This window comes from Scomber scombrus, chromosome 4, assembly GCF_963691925.1.
Source record: "Scomber scombrus chromosome 4, fScoSco1.1, whole genome shotgun sequence".
NCBI lineage: Eukaryota > Metazoa > Chordata > Actinopteri > Scombriformes > Scombridae > Scomber > Scomber scombrus.
In genome coordinates, this window is record NC_084973.1 from 8,251,337 (window position 1) to 8,270,668 (window position 19,332).

At 39.3% G+C, this 19,332-nt stretch overlaps 5 protein-coding genes across 5 annotated transcripts; 3 read left to right on the forward strand and 2 right to left on the reverse strand.

Annotated features, from left to right (window-relative positions):
- The first annotated feature begins 1,244 nt into the window (after positions 1–1,244).
- On the forward strand, positions 1,245–6,791 carry LOC133978830 (trafficking regulator of GLUT4 1). Its single transcript, XM_062417166.1, has 4 exons — positions 1,245–1,406; positions 2,244–2,412; positions 4,713–4,804; positions 6,687–6,791. The coding sequence occupies exons 1-4, from the start codon at positions 1,248–1,250 to the stop codon at positions 6,789–6,791; spliced, it is 525 nt and encodes a 174-aa protein (XP_062273150.1). The 5' UTR covers positions 1,245–1,247.
- On the forward strand, positions 6,506–10,078 carry prkab1b (protein kinase, AMP-activated, beta 1 non-catalytic subunit, b). Its single transcript, XM_062416755.1, has 8 exons — positions 6,506–6,791; positions 7,001–7,164; positions 7,954–8,123; positions 8,221–8,314; positions 8,433–8,547; positions 8,769–8,902; positions 9,026–9,094; positions 9,379–10,078. The coding sequence occupies exons 2-8, from the start codon at positions 7,018–7,020 to the stop codon at positions 9,454–9,456; spliced, it is 807 nt and encodes a 268-aa protein (XP_062272739.1). The 5' UTR covers positions 6,506–6,791; positions 7,001–7,017; the 3' UTR covers positions 9,457–10,078.
- Positions 10,079–10,158: 80 nt separating this feature from the next.
- pla2g1b (phospholipase A2, group IB (pancreas)) lies at positions 10,159–11,395 on the reverse strand. The gene is made up of 4 exons (XM_062416758.1): positions 11,356–11,395; positions 11,092–11,248; positions 10,873–11,000; positions 10,159–10,314 (listed from the first exon to the last, which is right to left on the reverse strand). The coding sequence occupies exons 1-4, from the start codon at positions 11,393–11,395 to the stop codon at positions 10,190–10,192; spliced, it is 450 nt and encodes a 149-aa protein (XP_062272742.1). The 3' UTR covers positions 10,159–10,189.
- A 2,301-nt stretch (positions 11,396–13,696) lies between these two features.
- Positions 13,697–15,691, reverse strand: asgrl1 (asialoglycoprotein receptor-like 1). Its single transcript, XM_062416757.1, has 8 exons — positions 15,622–15,691; positions 15,088–15,168; positions 14,913–14,996; positions 14,732–14,818; positions 14,591–14,656; positions 14,348–14,487; positions 14,104–14,219; positions 13,697–13,993 (listed from the first exon to the last, which is right to left on the reverse strand). The coding sequence occupies exons 2-8, from the start codon at positions 15,164–15,166 to the stop codon at positions 13,840–13,842; spliced, it is 726 nt and encodes a 241-aa protein (XP_062272741.1). The 5' UTR covers positions 15,167–15,168; positions 15,622–15,691; the 3' UTR covers positions 13,697–13,839.
- A 973-nt stretch (positions 15,692–16,664) lies between these two features.
- On the forward strand, positions 16,665–19,192 carry LOC133978505 (cytochrome c oxidase subunit 6A, mitochondrial). The gene is made up of 3 exons (XM_062416759.1): positions 16,665–16,791; positions 18,634–18,776; positions 18,874–19,192. Exons 1-3 carry the CDS (start codon positions 16,686–16,688, stop codon positions 18,961–18,963), a joined length of 339 nt encoding a protein of 112 aa, XP_062272743.1. The 5' UTR covers positions 16,665–16,685; the 3' UTR covers positions 18,964–19,192.
- The last annotated feature ends 140 nt before the right edge of the window (positions 19,193–19,332 follow it).

Sequence of the window (19,332 nt, forward strand, 5' to 3'; positions counted from 1 at the left end):
ATAAATTATTTTAAAACATTCCACTTATATGTCCATTTTGTCCTTTTTTCCCACACTTTTGACCCAAATGTCTTCGGTGAATGAATAACAGCAATGGTAAAGAGTTAGGATGTTTTACATAAGTATAAGTAGCAATACCTCAATGTAAAAATACTCAAAAAAAATTCCCACATTCAAATTTACACATCTATTGTCAACAAAATATACATGTAATAGCAAATTTTAAAAGTTCCCACATTGGGAGAGTTTTTTGTATAACTGTGTTTACACTGAAAATTCAACACATTTGTGGAATAAGTACACTCACTCAAGAACTGTACTTAAGTACAATTTTGGGTTACTTGTACTTTATTTGAGTCCTTCTAAGCTACTTAATGCTTCTACTCCGCTACGTTTCAGAAGAAAGTGTTATAATTTTGAGTCCATTATATATATTTTACAGCTGTCGTCACTAGTTTAATATTAAATCAGTTGTTTCTAAACTTTTTAGCTTATGACCACTTACAAAAAAGCAGTGTCTCTCTGGTCTGTTGTCACATTTCCTATGTCTATGAGTTGATAGCAGTTAGACCAAAGAGAGATTTCCCCTCTAAACCTCTCAGATGGTTTAATTTAAACAGCTATTTCAAGGCTTAGAGAGGCCTTTTTTTCCCCACCAAAAAGACAGTGATTTGAGAAAAAAAAAAGAGTACAAATTTGTGTACAAGCACTTTTTTTTCTTCTCCCCACTCCATTAATTATTGCATTACCTTTGGAGGAACTTGACCCTTGTGTTGGAAAACACTGAACTAAACTAAAAACCTGTATATTAAGTTGTTAGCTCCATCTCGAACAGCTACAGCAGTGAAATACTGTTTACACACTGCACTTACTGCTTAAATTTAGCTCATAAATACTTCTTTCAAGTAGGATTTTGAATGCATGACTTATGCTTGTAAGAGAGTGTTTTTACATATTCCACCACTGACTCTAATTCTTTACTGTAAAAAAACAGTAAAACCAGTAAAATGTCCTTTCCTGTTGTAAGTGAAGGCAGCATTCAGTCAGTCTGTCTGCTGGTCTTAGTCCTCTGTCTGCTCAAACTGCCTCTGCGTCCCGCTCATATCTCTCCTGGATGATTTCTCTCTTCCATCATCACTGCTCCACTGCCTCCCCTCCCCTGCCTCCGCCTCCGGTCTCCCAGTGTCTCAGCAGCGCTCTGCTTCGCCTCCTTGCTTTTAATGTCTCAGGGGACACTGCAGACGGTCATGAACACCAAGCCCTCTCTGGACGGGGGCGCTGACCTCCTGCGGAACGGGGAGGCTCAGGAGGTCCCCCCTCTGAGGAACTACCTCTGTCTCACCATGTTCACCTGTTTCTGCCCTGCATGGCCAATCAATATTGTGGCGCTGGTTTTCTCTCTGCTGGTGAGTCAGGATGCATGTCTGGTTCCTATTTATGAATAGTTACAGCATAAGATACTTAAAGTGATGTTTTATGAGGTTTTTTTGTTTTCATTCAGTGCATAAAAATCAGCCAACATGGGACATGACATATGAATAAGTACATTACAGAAGAGAGTGGGAAAGACACCAAGCACAGCGCGGGATGATGATTAATGCATGCCTGAGGTCTGGATATATAATATATTAACGCTTAGTTGCCATTTATGAGGCTTTTTCCTATTTTTAACAAGCAAAGTGGCTACATCTACAGTTACACAAGCTAATGAGGACAGAAATAGACCCAAACCATGTTCATGACTGTGTAGAACAGTAATATTCTACACATTTATCTTTTATATATCAAACCCAGGTCTTTCTGCTACAGTTCAAAGAGGTTTGAGCATTGGGGCCAACACAGATTTGTACCAATTGTTGGAGTGGTCTGGAGGAAAGAGGGGGTGCAAACAAACTTGCATGGAGTTGATGTGCCGACAGCAGCTGTTGCATCCTTGTAGCCGTGGGTAACAAGATGAGGCATATAAGCAACGGTAATCCATGTTTCCCCATCAGTAAGGACCCTGGCTTCAATACAAATATGAATGTACAAGATAGGGCAGGTGCAAGGAGAAAAATGAGAAGGCAGCAAGGAACTGAATGATTTCTTTCTAAATATTTAGAACAGATGAAAATGACACCTGCACATGCAACTCTTAAATGTGGACACACATTTACTCACACGTAACTTCCACCTTCCAGGCTGCACAAGCCTGCGGAACAGATGTCATAGAAACTAAATGTGATCTGTCCCTCACACCAAAGGCCCAAAAGAGCCACGATGAGGAGGACTACGACGGTTCTGAGCAGCTTGGTAGGAAAGCCCTCCACCTGGGGATCACTTCTTTTCTCATTGGCCTTTTGATCATCACAGCATACATCACTGTACACTTTACTACGGTACGAATGCACTTTATGTGCTACACACGCACACGCACACACACGCACACACACACACACACACACACACACACACACACACACACACACACACACACACACACACACACACACACCATAACCGTAACCACTACCTGCCTAACACTTACCCTGACCTCACCCTTAACCTAACTTCACTTGAATTGGACAAGCCACCTCCAATTAACTGGCCCAAAGTCTGAAATTTGCCCCCAAAAATAGCCTATGGCAGACCACACATTACACACACACACACACACACACACACACACACACACACACACACACACACACACACACACACACACACACACACACACACACACACACACACACACACACACACACACACACACACACACACACACACAGACACAAACACACACACAAATCAGAAAGCTTAAGGTTTCAAGTATGATTTTCCTCTCAACTCCACAGCATCTGATTTGACCGCTTGAGGAGGAAGACAGAATGGAAGTAGAGCGGAGGGAACACTGCGATGGAGGGATCAGCTTCGTGTGAGGAAGAGGAGCTCTCCTTGGCTTATGTCATCAGCAGCTCTGGAGGTTTTGTAAGAGCTGGCAGAAACTGACTGTAAACACGTTGTAACACATCTTGGTTTCAGCTGATGTGTTCATTATACTGCACAACAACTTGTTACCATGTGTGTAATTGCACAGTGGTAGAAATGATTATGCAAAGATCATAAAGGGGAGCCTAAAGTGCTTTCACTCTCCTGAAAAGTGGAGCTTGTGTTATATTTTTATAACTTAAAGCCTATAATGGACTGTTTTACAAAACCCATTATGCAAACATTTGTAATAATTGAAAACGGACTTGTTATCAGCAGATAGAATATGAATTAATATATTATTATATTATAAATATTGGCAATCTGTTAGAAAATACATTTGGAGATATCAGATCTTCTTCACCCACTGGCCTCAGTTCAAACCCCTTCTTTGACACCTCTCGTGATTTGTTGGACTCAGAGGTCATGTACTCTGTAATATTAACACAAGGCTAAAAATAACATTAATCTTCATGCTGCAAAGGGATCCAGCACACACTAATTACAGAGAAATAAAAGTTTAATCTCGCTTTATAGTGGTCAAGGGGTGTATAAATCCTCATGACCTTAGAGTTGCTTTATTATTAGTGCACACTACCTCTTTTTTTGTCTATAGTGCACAGCATGTTTGGAAAATGATCCAATAATCAATACGCAGCAGAGATGTCAAATGATCACCACCTGCTAGTGAGCTCGATGAGATGACGGGAGAAGCTGCTGTATAGCTGTGGTAAACCTCAAAAATGTATTGAGGGTGAAATACAAATGTCAAGCAGATGCCTCTACCTGCTGAGTCATCAACTCTTTCTGGATACTGGGGAAGGGCACACAGAGTCTGAGTTGAATGCTGAGAGCCTCTTTTGCTTGACTAAGTGTTTTGCATTTGCAGCCAGAAGTTTGCAGCTGTTGGACACCAGCTGTAGAGGAAGGGACTCCCTGTGCTGAACCCTCAGACATCTCAAGCAGGGCGGAATGGGCTTTGCTCTCTGCATGATTAAAGATCTGCAGAACTTGACTGGGGATAGAGTTCAGCAGTGCAAGGAGCTGCATGCATGGTGCAGCATGCATGGTGGAAGAGGCAGAGTTCAAGGACTCAGATGAAGCCTTGTCCATCTTTCTGTTGGGCCAGCTCTTAAATCTTGCTGTGATACAGGAGGAGTCAGCAGTCTGCACAACCAGTCTACATGTGTCTTGAGGATCTGGAGAAAGCTTGGGATCAGTCCTGCAAATGATCTCTTTCCATGTGCTGCAGAAAAAAGAAGAATGAAGCTGTTCAGAGTACAGATTTTACAGATTTGATTTGAGACTGCATCATGATCTGGCAGGGAGAGCCAGCAGAGGGGGCTAGGATCTTTGCTATGACCCAGATCTGAAAGTGGCGTTGAAAAATTCATCCTGTTCTTGTCTGTCAGATGCTGATGCTGTAGACATAAGCTCAATTTAAATATGTCCTGCAGGTGTGGGACACCAGTGGAGAATTTCTGGGAATATAGTTCAATGACACTGATGATTAAAAAAAAAAAAAAATCAGAGCAAAAAATTTGAGATATTTAATTTAAAACAATGTCTTTTTTGTTTTTGATGATTTAATATGGAAAATCTGGGGAAAATTGGAAACAAATGTTCACTGTGTTGCTGTTGCTGATATCCAACATGTTCAGTGACAGCTGGACATCAGTTCACTGGTAATAAGCCAAATGTTTCTGTAGCACGTGACTTTTCTTTTTGTGTGTTTCGTGCTGTAGCATTGTGGGCAGACAGAGGCCTTACACACAAGAAGAAGATGCCAACAGCACTTGTGGTTACATGTGTCATCCCTGTATCAGAGCTACTCTCAGTGGGTTTGTCCTGCAACTTTATATTACAGGAAGGAAACTTAAAAATGAGAGAAATTTCATCAAAATAAAATAAAATAACATTTTCTGGAGATAGCTTACTTTATGCAGCAGTCAATTATAAAAAAAACAAGTCCTTAACTGAAATTAAAAGCTGCTTTTCTTTCTGATGATTAAGCACTGAGTGAAATTGTGATTACATGCACTGTTTTCTAATCCAAAGAGGAAAAGGGTGAAATAATGATGACTCTGTGTTTTCCTTCTTAGTGTGTTCAGTTACAGGCTGTAGACATGTGAATTAAATGAAACTGGATAGCCGTGAGAACACCTGAGAGCAATCAGATGTGATATTGTACCATTTTGCTGAGCTGCACAAATCTTAAAAGGCTGTACTGACTCTGACTCTTTTACACTTTTCAAGCATGTCTCTATATTAAGTGGCTATGTCTCAATTCAGGGGCTGCATCCTTCGAAGGACGCAGCCCCTGAATTGAGACACAGCCAGTATGTTTTCATTGTTTTCCATTGGTTCCTTTAATACTTCAGAATTAAATCATTTAAACAGACTGTCATATATATCTATTAGGGCTGTCAAAGTTAACGCATTAACAACCTGTGGTGTCATTTATTTTTGACACCACAGGTACCACGATAATCTCCAGCAGTCAACCACAAAAGCAGCCATCCAATCAACCTGGCAAATAAAAAGATAACCTTGATAGGAGAAGGACACTACTTTAATAGTATATGCTATTTTAAAGTTTGACATTTTATTTGTCATGGTTGTGGTTGGTAACTTTTTCAAGTAGAGAGCTGACATTAGATAGATAATTATCTCTATAATAAGTAATAACACAAAGTTTTGTACCATTTTGTCTGTCATGCTTTTGGATTTATATGTATTTAGCTTTGGTAATGTTATGACACATAGTTCTAAGTTTTAAGCAGTACAATGTGATACAAACCAATTCAGTGCTAACCAGTTATAAGACTCCAGCTCTGGCTGTGACCCTGTGAGAGCTAATGATTCTCATGTTTCAGCTCTGGGTTATTTTAACAGTGCTGTAATGATGTATCGTACTGAAGTGCCTTTTTCAACAGTGCCAGAACTGTCTTCTTGGACACCACCTTCTCCTCACTGCATGGCCTTTGTTCCCCTCTCAGGGTTTATACCTAAACTGTAATAACAGAGAAGCATGTAAGAAATAAGGTGTGGTAAGTAAAGATTATTTACACTTAATAAAGAAAACCATTCCAACACCCCAGAAAAACTCTAAGATGTTTTCTCATAATAGCATAATGTATGCTTTTTATATTGTTTGTTGTTTTTGTAATAAAAGAAGCCCATCCAGGTATTACTACCCAATAATGACGTCCTGTATCCACCACTGCTTGGGACACACAAGGGTCACTTGATTAATCAAAAGGTTCCCAAAATGATTAAAATTATTTTTTCTTTGTTTTTTCTCAAGCTTTTTCCTAATGTTTACTTTATTTCTTATGGATTTCTGTATTTTTGCTCCTCAAGCCGATAAATGCTGCATGGTTAGTCAATTAATGAGCAAATCCACCGAAGATGATCATGAGGATCGCTAATTCAGGTAATTAGGTAAGAACATCTGGAGACATTGATCTGAATGATCCGCTGACTTTAGGACAACACGTTCGGCAACCACTGGGTTAAATTTTAACTGTGTGTGAGCTGAGGACGAGAGGCGGAAGAGGTGTGTTTTCCTTACGAGACAACTGGAGTTCTCACTAAATGGCGAAAACACGCTTAGTACAGCTGATCACAAGAGAGAAAATAAAGGAACACACTGGAAAAGGAGCACAAGCCTAAAGCTGATCTTTTATTTTTATTTTTTTAATCCGTGTGATCTTCAGATCAAAGACGGAAACAACAAGGAAAAGGACACCAGGTTGTTTTACTACTTCCAGAAGCTACAAACAGATGAATGCAGCCAGCTAAACCCCTCTGACAAGATTTAGGTTGGTATTATAATATTAATGTTGTCTCTCACAGTTCTGAAAAAAAAGAAAAGAAACCTCTTCTTAAAGCAGCAGAAAAATGTTGTACTTTAGGAGCCTCATAAGGGCCCCTTGTGGTCAGTCCAGGGACCACTGGGGCACGGGGCCCTGTGTGTTCAAGGACATGTCTTGAAAGGTTGACTTGATAACAATATGTGTGTGTGTTGCAGAGTTTGATGCCAGCAGAATGGGGAACAGCAACAGCGACAGGGCCAGCGGGGGTCAGGGTGAAAGGTCATACAGAGATGGACAACAAGGAGGGAAAGAGGCTCGTCCCAACATCCTGATGGACAGCACAGAGGACGCAGACCTTTTCCAGAGAGAAGATCCAAAGGTGATGATAAATTTGATCCACACACAGTCTCCTTAAAGCTGAAGTTTTGAGTGAAATTCAAAAAAAGTAAACGAAAGAAACTGGATGACTCCATGCATTTTGATGAATCAGATGTATCTATCTCTCTAGTGAAAGACCCTTTGTGTACATCATTGTCCTATAAGTGTGCTGCTGCATTCAGGTGTTACGGAGAAAATCCAACATCTGAAATCTGAGAGTCAGCAGTGTTTGCATGCTGTACGCTGTCAGGAAACTCTGGAAAGAATATTCAAACACATGTCATATTAAACGGAGGGGAAGTGAAGAATGAGAGGAAGTGTGTGTATAAAACAGTCCTCTGTGAACTGAGCTGAACTAGCAAATAGTAAAAATGTAACTTTGATTAATAACATAGACAGTGTAATGTTTACTGTGATGGATAGCTAATAAAAAGTCACTGCAAATTTTTAATATTGAAATGAAATGAAGTTCGCTGCCAGAAAAGGAAAGCTGGCAGTGTGTCTTGTAAAACAGGAAATACACAATAAATATAGCAAAGAAAATTTAATATTAAAATACTGAAATGTAAACATTATTAGGATGTACCAAAATTCCAAGGATCATAAAGTTTTCAATAAAATTTAAAAAGAAAAGCATACCAGCACACACAGAATCTGCTCCATCATCTGCTCCCTCTCAGCAGGTCAGCCAGTCAGGAAGTGTTGCGTTGAGGGAGCAGAGGTGGAGCGGAGTCTGTAGCGGCTCTCATTACCATAGCAACAATACATTGATATCCTCCTGTATTTCCAGGCCCCGCAGGAATTACAGGAGTTTCTGGCCTGGCAGCAGGATCTAGAGAGCGACAGCAAGAGCCCAACACAAGCCAGGCAGACTGTGTTCAGATGGTTGGGGGGCGCGAAAGAAGTCTTTGTGTCTGGTTCTTTTAACAACTGGGCCACCAAGATCCCGCTTAACAAAAGGTACATTTGACTCATGCGGGATGCCTCACACAACACATGACATGCTTGAGCTGCTTCCGCCAATAACAAATGTCACACGTGGTCGTCTCTCCAACAGTCAGAAAAACTTTGTGGCTATCGTGGACCTGCCGGAGGGAGAGCACCAGTACAAGTTTTGCGTAGACGGACAGTGGACGTTGGATCCGACTGGGGTGAGTGGAAATTTATATTTTTAGACAGAACAGATGTCACCAATCTGCTCTTTTTTTTTCTTCTTTTCCCTGTTGCTAAAAATGTCTCTTATCTCCTTTTTTACTGCTTCTCTCCCAGGCCGTCATGACGTCTAAAACTGGGACGGTCAATAACGTCATCCAGGTGAAGAGAACAGACTTTGAAGTCTTTGATGCCCTCAAGGTCGACTCACAGGATTCTGCAGACATCTCAGGTACTAACAGCTGTTTTAATGAACTATAAAGTATAAATCACTCTCAAATTAGCTTCAACATTTTTTAATCTGCATGAAATATCAAAATGATGAACTTTGACATACTGCTTTATCCACGAGTTGGCTAATTTATGAGTGACGGATGATTTGCTGGTGTATTTGGAGAATACTGTACATCCAGCTTGTGCATTGACTGATTTGAACTGACTGTTCTTTCCCAGACTTCTCCAGTTCCCCTCCTGGCCCTTACCTACAGGATGCATACGTAATCAAGCCAGATGACAAGATAAAAAGTCCTCCTATCTTACCTCCTCACCTGCTGCAAGTGCTGCTTAACAAGGACACAGGCATCTCTGTAAGTAGCTCCTTGATGCTGCAGCATACGCTTAACTTTGAATGGTCACTGTAGGAACGTGGCACTGCAGCAGTTCATTTAGTAACATGAATTCTTCTTTTTGAATCCCCCCCCCCTCACCAGTGTGACCCGACTCTGCTGCCAGAGCCAAACCATGTGATGCTCAATCACCTGTACGCCCTCTCCATCAAGGTAACCGCATGTTTGCTTTCTAACTGTGGAGAAAGTCATAGTTTATAGTGTTTTATGTATACTTATAAAGCATATGAACAGCATAAAATCTGAATCTTGAATCTTTTCATAATTTTCTGTGTTAAAGCAAACAAGTTACTAATTTCTATAATTATTGTTCAGGCTGTAGCTCAAAATGTTATAGCCAAAATCATATTGATTTTAACCAATTTTCATATAATCTAGGATTTTTAAAAATGTTTAACAATTTAAAGCCCTCATCTGTACTTTACTTGTGTTTTCAGGATGGTGTGATGGTTCTCAGCGCGACACACCGATACAAAAAGAAGTACGTGACCACTCTTCTCTACAAGCCGATCTAATCCACAGAGCCGTGATCCAGCCTCTCTGTTTGTCTTTTAAACTTCTTCTGTTGTTGATTTGTTTTGTTGAAAATTCAACATGAATATCTTTCTGATATGAAAGAAACAGTTTTTTTCCCCCCATCCTGTAATCTGAAATTCCGATCGTGTTGTGATCGTGCACAACCGCTGGATGTCGTTCTTTTCATTCCAACCTTGCTTGACCCTGAATCGTCAATAGATTTTTAGAGAAAGAAACTTATGATGTCAACCTGCCCAAACAAAGACTCACAAGCAAATGTTCAAAAAAAAAACTTATCAACACAGTGTTCTTTAACTTTTTCTCTTGGTTATATTTTTATACAAGACTGTGTTAAAGCATTAATCAAAACTATAAAGCTGTCTTTTCAACTAGACATATACATTCCAAGAAATAAATATCCACCTCATACCAAAGCCAAAGTTGAATTAAATATGTAAATATTTAATTACCCTGGAATTGTAAAAAACTGTGAACTTAAATATAGAAAAATGTAACTGAGAGAAGCACAAACATAAGGACACAGTCAACAGTCAACACAACACTACCAGATGCTCGCTCTCTTTTATTTTAAACTGCAGCCTGTACATAATCATACTTCTTTTACGTCATTTTGTTAATTTTGTTTAAAAATGATAAAGAAATTAAAAAAGGTATACGTTGGGACTTTGAATGATGTTGTGTGTTTTTATTTCTTTGAGTTGGTTGTATAACTCAGTTGACACAGTGGACTTTGGGATCCAGGTTCTTGTTCTCAGGGTTGTATGGGGACTGAGCGAAGCAGTGAGCCGCCACACGATCACACTCGCACACAGCAGCCTGGCACTTACTGTTGATATCTGCGGACACAGATTTGAGTCATGACTCTGATTATAACAAAACATGAAGTACGCTTAAAACATGAAACTCAGTGCTGGTGTGAAAGAGCTGCACTGTACGAGCATTTATTTAGAGTTCAGGTATACGCTCAGTTGGGAATCAAACCTCAAACCGTGGCTGTGTCTATATGCAGTAGTTATATACACACAGCGTGCACACACTGGGCCACGAATGCAGCCTTGTTTGATTTTCTATGTTCACAGTAAAGATACAGTCTGCTATGGCATGATTACTCTCAGCAGGGCTCCGAAAGGGCTCAAAATATCTTAAAAGATTGTTAATTTAAGAAAACCTTCAAAAAAAAGGCATTGAGTTGTAGTTTTTTTTAATGAAATACTGCACCTACTCATCTGTATACTTGCTCTAGAAGCAGTTTTAAAGCAATTTCTTACCAAAGTTAAGATTAAAACACAGAAAATAGCTTGAAAATTATTTTTTAAAAACAGTTGAATTTGAAGCCCAGATGTGTTTGTGTGAACCTGGTGTCAGAGTGTCTTTAGTTACAGTCACAATCCCACCTGAGCAGGTCACTTGTTGATTTGAGCAGGTGAATTTGTAAGACAGGATGTAAGGAAGGTCAGCGATGGCCGTGCATCCAGGAGCCCTTCTGGCGGTATAGTAACATTCATCATGGGTACGACAGCACCTAAGAACACGAGAAAAGAAAGTCACAACTTTCATACAGTTTGTTTAACGTCATAACTGGAAAACAAACTTGGTAAATGACGTCTTCCTACGCGTCCGCTTCATCCCGAGGGGTTCCTTGTCCCCCAAAGCCACACCAGCAGCCGTAATCGTTGTACTTCAGGGCACTAACATCAGTCTGGGTACACTCGATCATCAACCCAAACTGCCATAAGGCCTTGGGCAGCTGTGCTCCACTTACTGTACAAACTAGTAAAAAAAAAAAGCATGCAAAGCAGACTTTAAAATGGACAGAATCAAGAGCCAAAAAAAACAACAAAAATAACAATGAAAAACAACAAAAAACTGCTTCTTACCAGTAAGAACCAGCAGCAGCAGAGACGTTTTCAGATTCATGGCTACAGTCAGAAAATACTGTATTTTGGTGAGCTTGCTCTTATAGGGGGTGAGAGAAAACTAGAGATAGGAGACAAACAAGGGGGTGGGAACTTTAAATAAGGGCTTACTTGAGAAAAGTCCTTATGGACAGTGGATTTTCTACTTGAAAATGTAGGTTTTAAAGAACCACTTTTACATCAACATGACTTCAGTTACAAGTGTAAAACATTTCATCGGCCTGCGTTACCCTCATTTTGAGGCATCTTTAAGAAAAATCAATAAAAAGGAACAAGAGGACTGAAAGCTTGAGCCTTTTTCTTACAAAATTCCTTTTATTATACTTTGTCTGACTGACTGTGTCTTTAGCAATCCCTGCAATGATCAAGCAGGAATGTATTTAGTATAATCCACAACCTTCACCACTGCCCTTAAGGATACTAAATGTCACTGCGGATCTGCTGTCCAATTTCACATTTATCCACAGGAAATACAAAATGAGGGATTTCAGGCGAGTGGACTTTTTGGATTCATTTATTCTTCCTTCACAAGTTAGTTTGGATGTATTTTTAAATATGTTTTATCAAATACTCTCAGACATCTTGTTCTTTCCATTGTTTACTGCCCTCTCACGTAGGTTTCGCATTTTCTTGTTTTAAATGAACCTTCCAACACACAGCTGTGTAAATAGCTAACATTTGCCACAGTTCCCACGACTCTCCACTGTACGTCACCCCCACTACACAACATTACTCAACACAACAAGAAAACCATGTGTACTACAACTTTACAAAACCATTTCACATAGTATTTATGACTCATGTGAATTGTGTAGGTATACATATCAAGATACACACACCCCACACATGCAAGCTCAGCAGTGAATATACTGTAAGTCTGCAAGATGCATCTGAAATGACACCTTTTGCTAGAAAACCTCCAGTTTCTAGGATTGCTTTTTGAGTGATTAATCACATCAGGGACATCTTGATTTTATTAGAAGGCACTTTTTGATATGTGACCCAGCTTTTTTCTGAGATGTCTCCACTGTGCCTCTTAATGCTGGGTTAATGAGCTCTGTGGCAGTTTAGGGCTATGATCCTCTGCTGGCCTGTAATGGACTACACTGCTACTTTGAACTGGGGGGGTTTCTGGTACACCTGTTGATGAGCTCGACATGTAAAAGAACTTAGTCAAGAAAACAGTGTCGGGCATGGTGGTGTCTATTATTGTTGCTTTCTTGTGGGCTGCTCTGTATTGTGCTTCTGGTTTTTCAGGTCCCCTATCTCATTGCTCAATCAGGTGATAGTCAAGTTGAATACACCCAAAACACACACAAATAAACATACTTTTTTACTTATCTCTAGTGGTGTCTGAGCATGCAGATAGTTTCAGTGTTATGTGGTGAGGTTTTGAGATATCTGCCTCTGAGACTCTCGACATTTTGGTGAATGGAATTTAGTTTGTGCTGCTCAAAGCGCTGAAGCATGTTACAGGAAATGAAAAGAAATGAAATTACCTTGTGGAGTTTTCATATGGTGTAAATTCTTCAGTAGAAAAAAAGTTCTGGTAAGACTTTATATTTTTGTTTGTTTGTTTTTGTCTGGATGGATTATCCCAAAAAGCTCATAAAACTCAAGAGATGATGAAATTGAACCAGAACAAACTGATTTTTGTCGATTTGATTCATGGAATTGAACTATTACTGTGGTTTTGCTGTGCGTGTGTTGCAGATGCCGTCATGTCCACAACCAGTGCTACTAATATGCCACGTAGCACGATGAATGCTTTCCCATCTTGGACAACATCTACACTGAATTACACAACTACACATCACTTCTGACTTTACTCCTCCTGACCCACAGCAGCTTTTATCACCCAGAACTAAGTTGTTTGTGATTATATAACAGTCTGTCACAGTATATTAAGTCAATTTTTGTAAAAAAAAAAACAAAATACAAGGAACAAAATCTAATTAATCACTGTCTTCCCAGCCTCACATGTGTTTTCTAGTAAAATATACAGACGATAGGGAGCTCGCTGGAGAAAAATGGTTTAATCTCCTGTCTAGTCCATCCTTGATTGATTCCTTCCATCCATCTACTGTTGCTCTCCTCTGTTTTTGTCATCTAGATAACAGCAATCCCTGTGAAAACTCCATCTGTGAGTGTGACAGGAAAGCAGCCATGTGTTTCACCAAAGCTGTTTTATAATGAAGGAAATGCCAAATTTCCTGATGACAGCTGAAAGTAAGCTGAGGATACGCAGTCAGGAGAAACACAGAAGAGTGCATATTTATTAGAGAAATCAATAGAGAGTACGTTTCATTGTATTCATAGTTATTGTTTTATTATTCAGGAAAATCCTCACACTTGATTATGCAACTTTCAGCCCATGTTTGGTTTTCCAACATATCCGAGCTGTCTTGTTGGTGAGGGCTCAGCAGATAACAGAGATTCTGCCTCTCATACCCTTTTTTCACAGATGAACCTGTATGGCAGGTTACAGTCTGCATCGTTCCACAACTTGCGTTTGCGTTTCTCAGAAGCGTGGAGCTGCCCGCAGTCTTCTCCGTTTTCCCTGTAGTCCCAATTGTCAGGCTGACCATCATCCCAGAACCTGAACACACACAGAGAGGAATGAGGACAAACAGATCATGTTACATGTAGTGATAACTTCTCGAGCTTCTTGTGCTTTTGTTAGCCTTTACAGCCTCATATTTTTCTCACGCTTGGGTTGAAGTGAAGTCAGTCCCGTCCACCCAGCTCCAATGGTCCTCGTGGTCTCGCTCCACAAGTCCAATCCAATAGTTCACACTGATGTCAACAATTTTTGAAATGTAGTCCTAGAAATGAAATTAAAAAAAGACATGGCAACAGTTTATTATTATTATTTTTTTGTGTGCACCATGTGTACAATCATAGCCAGTGGACAGCTCTACTGGAAACCAGCTGGTGCAAACTTAAACTTCACCACTTCCTCCACGTTGTTCAAGACCACCAGGTGTGCCCCGTCTCTTCGGCACTGCTCCTCCGCTTTCCTCCAGGTGGCAGCGGCGCGGGACAGCAGGTAGCAGCTGGTCTGGAAGGACACCCATCCTTCCCTACACATTCCTGGTTTGATGAAGGTTAAGACAGGTTAATCAAGCTGACGAGAAAAAAACTAAAAAACACCCTGAACAATGATTTTATTGATATAAAAGTATGCAGTGTTTACCTCGAACTGGGACAAGTGACGATAAAAGGACTTCCTGCACAGGTTTTGCACCATCAGTGTGGAGAGCTACAAAATGATAAATTATCAGTTTTATGGTTGCATCATCATATCAAGTAATATGAGTAACATGTCATATGTTACCTGAGCTGGACGCTGAAGATGGTATTCTGTGGCTGATTCTGTCAAGGTGAAGTTTGACATCAGTGACTTCCTTATTTAACTGGGAGACTTTAAGTAAAGAAAAAAGATATATAAGGAGATAAATCATATGAAAACTATGAATTGAGTCAGTTTTATTGGAGAGTGGTGTGTGAAGTCATACATTTTATCCCAGTTACCATCAGCAGAATTAACAACAGCAGCACCAAGACGCCATAGAGGACAGAAACCACTATCTTCTTCATACCTGTAAATGTGATTATCAGATTTTTTTCCCATATTGTAAACTGACATTTGAAATGATTCAATCAAAATCAAATTACATGTATATATTTTACCTTTTTCTATCGTAAATTTCTGCTCTCTACGCACAGAGCTGCCATGTGGCGCTTCAAACTGGTGATACTCAGAATCCATCGCTGACAGAGATCAAATTCATGTGGAAAAGGGATGTTAATAAAAAACTGTTATCATTTCCAGTTGGAAAAAGAAAAGCTTAAAGTATTTGGTCTTTAGTCATTATGAGATCTCAATGTCCAACTGCATATAAGAGCTTGTTTGTTTTCAGGCCAAATACGTTAACTATTAACAACTTACTAAATAAAAATGACTTCTGCCATGATTAACTGTGTTATGCACAATAAATGCAACTCATTTCAACGAATGATTTAATACATTTATATTAATATTTTCATCGATATATTCAATTTATAGTAGTTTGTTGGTGTTTCATGCGCAAATGATACACTGACATAATTTATACACCTGTAAGTTTATCTGCATAGTTAAAGAATGCATAATGAATATAATAATTACGAAGACATTTAAAGAACTAAATAATTGGCTAAATAAAATGAACATTAATCGCTTACCTTCATCAACCAGAATATCTGTACTTCTCTGGTTGGACTCTGACCATTAGATCACAAAAAGTCCTCCCCTTTAAAGAGAAACACTTTTGAATTTCCAGAACAGCTTTTAAAAAAATAACATTTTCCACTATTCCATAAGCACTTATAGGTAAGAGTTTTTCCCATCCCCTATAATATAAAACACTCATATTACTGCATATTACCTAAACAAAATCACACAACTAAAGTTTGATTACCTGTATGTAACAGGCACCTTAGAATAGTAATTCCCATCTTATTTTGCTGGCAATCCCATAACACTAAGCAAGAAAACCCTGAAAAACATAAATGTGTTAAACAGATGATTCATATCCACACCTTGTTTCCTGCCGATTATCACTAAGAATACTGTGATCGATTTAGTGAAACAACTCAATGACCTTACATCAGCATCTAACCACTATTATTGGACTATCAGGCTCTTCAGTCATCACTGTCTTCAAATGTACAAAACTGGATGTCCTGGAATAAACTGGACTATAAATCAGTCAAATTGTCAAAACTGTCATTCATTATGAGGCACACATTTTACACACTGTGGTTTTGCTCTCTACAAGTGCAACAACTGTACTTTAAGCTTTTGCAAACAACAATATGCCCACCACCAAATGTCATTCTCTCAAGTGCAAATTTTATATTTAATTTTCAAGACTTTCTAGCTATTCAAAATGGCCTTTGTCTCACCTTGTGCTGTCTAGTGTTTGTAATGCTGTGTGTTTTTAAGTTCTTTTGCTCCTTATGTTTTATTGTTTTAATTTGAACTATTTTACTCTTATGAAGTACAACTTACTACTAAAAGTTACATATCCATGCGTCCATACATTCTGACTCTACATTGCTATATGTATTGGCTTGTACACATATACCTGCCATTGCGTCCTTCACATCAGACTGAAGGGCTTGAGTCTGTCTGCAGTTCACACTCTGGCCGCTGGGTGACGCGGTAGAGCTACGTCTGCGTCAACCTCACGTGACCTCTCTGTACATATTCCTTCCGGTCTGAGCCTCCGTCACAAGAAAGGAAAATGGCGGCTGTCGGACGTATCTCTCAGTTGTTGCTGAGGTCTTCTTTGACCCAGGCCCGCCGTCAGCTCTCAGCTGCTGCTGCTCACGGCCACGGCGACCAATCTGGTAAATATAACACAGCATGACGACTGCCGTGTTGTGTTTAATGTAAATATATTTCTCGTTTGTTTAGTTTTAGAGTGACCTTGCTGAGTTAGCATTAGCAGTAGCTTAACATCCTTGAGCGGGCAGCATGTAGAAGAAGCTGCTCAACAAAACACTATCACTGCAGCCTGCAAGTAAGCTTATAAAGTGAATCAGTTTATTGTAGTGTGGTGTTTATATGAAAGTGTAGCAACAATGTGACGCTGAAGTTAGCTTCAGATCCGCAGCTTCAGTTCAGGGTTCAGAGGACAGTCATGGAAAGCAAATATTGATATTTAGCGACTTATTCTGCGCTATTTCACTGCCTTCACTTATTTAAAAAGTGTTACACATCGTAGCCAAACCTTACACTGCTGAGACAACTTTTTCAGATTTATGAAACCTCTATTTAGCATATGACAGCTGAAAAAGGGCGATGTCACTGCTTTCTGACCTCATTTGACCAGTTCCAGATCAAAAACCACTCTGAGACTTCTCAAACATCATCACCACTATCATGTAGTCCTGATTTGACAAGTCTTAGTGTACTGGCTTTTGATCTGGAACTGGTGTGTTCTGTAATCCATCTCCATCACAAATCTGAAACTGTCTAATCATGACTCTCTGGAGTCTCCATGATAATATAGTCCAGATTTGACAGGTTTAAGTATACTTTCAATTGTTTTAATAAAAAGGAGAGAGAGAAGAAGGAAGATAAGAGCTTAATTAAAATATATATAGATATGTTATATTGCACCTTGACGTATAAGTGGTCAGGAGGTGAAAGTACTGCAGCCATCCTCACCAGCGCCATCTTAATGAAATGCCAACTGTCCACTGCTGGGTATTTTAATAGAGGTTATTTTTAGATCAGAGTCATATAGATATGCATCAGCCATATTGCTGTCTGTCGCAGCTAATGGTAGCACTGCTGTTTTCATTGTTAATCAGTTCATATAATATCTTAAAGGATCGTCAGTATGTTTGAATACATGTTTGAATACATGTTTGAACTGTTCATTGTGCTGACTGCTAAGTTAGGGTTTATACATCTGTCTAAAGTTGTGTAGGTTATTCTAAACTTCATCCTGTTCTGTGTATCTAAATGAATATTAACCTCCAGTGATGGTTGAATGCCTCATTTTAATCTTCATAAAGGGCACACACTTACAACAAGGGCAGAAACAATTTATTATTTTCAATTAGAGCTGCAACAATATGTTGACTTAACAATTAGTTGTCAACTAATAAATGAATCTCCAACTATTTTGACATTAGATGAATCACTTCAAGTATATTTTGACATATTTTTGAAACAAAAAGGCTGTCCAAATTCTCTCCTTCCAGCATCTCAAATCTGAATATTTTCTTCAGACCTCTGACTATAAACTGAATGTTTTTGTTTGTTGGGACAGAAAAAGACATGTCATCAAGATGTCATCTTGTGTTCAACAGTTTTGATCACTGTTTCCTGAAACCCAAGATGCAGCATGTTTTGTCCTGTCCTGTAAAGATGTACAGTTGAACAAAACTAAAACCAGAGAATTTCACTTTCAAGAACCTAGAACCAGAAAATGTAGGCTTTTTTTCTTGTCTGAAATTGACTGGAAATGATTAATTGATTATCAAAACAGTTTGTGATTAATTTTCTGTTAATTGGCCATTACATGAGCTTTTTTAATGTCAATTTAGTGAATGCATGTTGTAAAATACAAATAATTATTATCTCATCATTCAATGTTGGTGTTTTTATTCCTGGCAAACCTTTTGTTCTTGGATTCCTAATTGTTTTGTTATATGACTCATACTTTGGCTCTTCTCCAGCCAGGCTATGGAAGATTCTCACCTTCGTGGTTGCATTCCCTGGTGTTGGTGTGTGCATGTTGAACATGTACCTGAAGGAGCAGCAGCATAGCCACGAGCAGCCAGAGTTCCACCCCTACTCTCACCTCCGCATTCGCAGCAAGGTCAGAATTTTAGGCCTTTTGATTCACATTCCCGTCTTCAGTACTTCGATCATTATTCTTACTGAATTGTGTGTTTTGTTATTGTTGATTCTTGCAGCGTTTCCCCTGGGGAGATGGCAACCATTCACTCTTCCACAACGCACATCTGAACGCTCTTCCTGGTGGCTATGAGGGCCATGATGAGTAAACCCTCCCTCCAGACCTCAACAATGGAACGGGGACCAGACCTCACTCTGAGATAGTTACCTGACCACACTCTCATTCACAGTTTACTCTTTTCATTTCTATCGTTTACCTCTGTGCTCACAACATGGAGCACCGTAACCAACAGTTTCTTTGCTCTGGACCATTAAACAAAAATGTCTGCTTAAACTGAATTATCCTAAATAAAGTAACTATTATTATTATTACCTCAATTCATGTTTTATTCCTCTTGTGTGTCCCTGTTTTTAATTTAGAGTCATTATTTAAAGGAAGAGGTGCTTATGGAATGGAAGACTTACGGTACTTCCTGCTCACTGATACTGTCATGGTTTATTGGGCCACTTGAAGATAG

Bases quoted from the DNA above. Each gene is read 5' to 3' on its own strand.
- LOC133978830 (XM_062417166.1), top strand. From the start codon at position 1,248: ATGAACACCAAGCCCTCTCTGGACGGGGGCGCTGACCTCCTGCGGAAC. The intron at 1,407-2,243 runs GTGAGTCAGGAT...CTCACACCAAAG, and splicing joins CGCTGGTTTTCTCTCTGCTG to GCCCAAAAGAGCCACGATGA. The intron at 2,413-4,712 runs GCACACACACGC...TTCGTGCTGTAG, and splicing joins TATGTGCTACACACGCACAC to CATTGTGGGCAGACAGAGGC.
- prkab1b (XM_062416755.1), top strand. From the start codon at position 7,018: ATGGGGAACAGCAACAGCGACAGGGCCAGCGGGGGTCAGGGTGAAAGG. The intron at 8,315-8,432 runs GTGAGTGGAAAT...CTTCTCTCCCAG, and splicing joins GGACGTTGGATCCGACTGGG to GCCGTCATGACGTCTAAAAC. The intron at 9,095-9,378 runs GTAACCGCATGT...TTGTGTTTTCAG, and splicing joins TGTACGCCCTCTCCATCAAG to GATGGTGTGATGGTTCTCAG.
- pla2g1b (XM_062416758.1), bottom strand. From the start codon at position 11,395: ATGAATCTGAAAACGTCTCTGCTGCTGCTGGTTCTTACTG. The intron at 11,001-11,091 runs GTAGGAAGACGT...TCGTGTTCTTAG, and splicing joins CCTCGGGATGAAGCGGACGC to GTGCTGTCGTACCCATGATG. The intron at 10,315-10,872 runs GTGGGATTGTGA...CTGTGTCCGCAG, and splicing joins TCAACAAGTGACCTGCTCAG to ATATCAACAGTAAGTGCCAG.
- asgrl1 (XM_062416757.1), bottom strand. From the start codon at position 15,166: ATGGATTCTGAGTATCACCAGTTTGAAGCGCCACATGGCAGCTCTGTG. The intron at 14,657-14,731 runs GTAACATATGAC...ATCATTTTGTAG, and splicing joins ATCTTCAGCGTCCAGCTCAG to CTCTCCACACTGATGGTGCA. The intron at 13,994-14,103 runs GTGAGAAAAATA...GTGTGTGTTCAG, and splicing joins GACTTCACTTCAACCCAAGC to GTTCTGGGATGATGGTCAGC.
- LOC133978505 (XM_062416759.1), top strand. From the start codon at position 16,686: ATGGCGGCTGTCGGACGTATCTCTCAGTTGTTGCTGAGGTCTTCTTTG. The intron at 16,792-18,633 runs GTAAATATAACA...GCTCTTCTCCAG, and splicing joins CGGCCACGGCGACCAATCTG to CCAGGCTATGGAAGATTCTC. The intron at 18,777-18,873 runs GTCAGAATTTTA...TGATTCTTGCAG, and splicing joins ACCTCCGCATTCGCAGCAAG to CGTTTCCCCTGGGGAGATGG.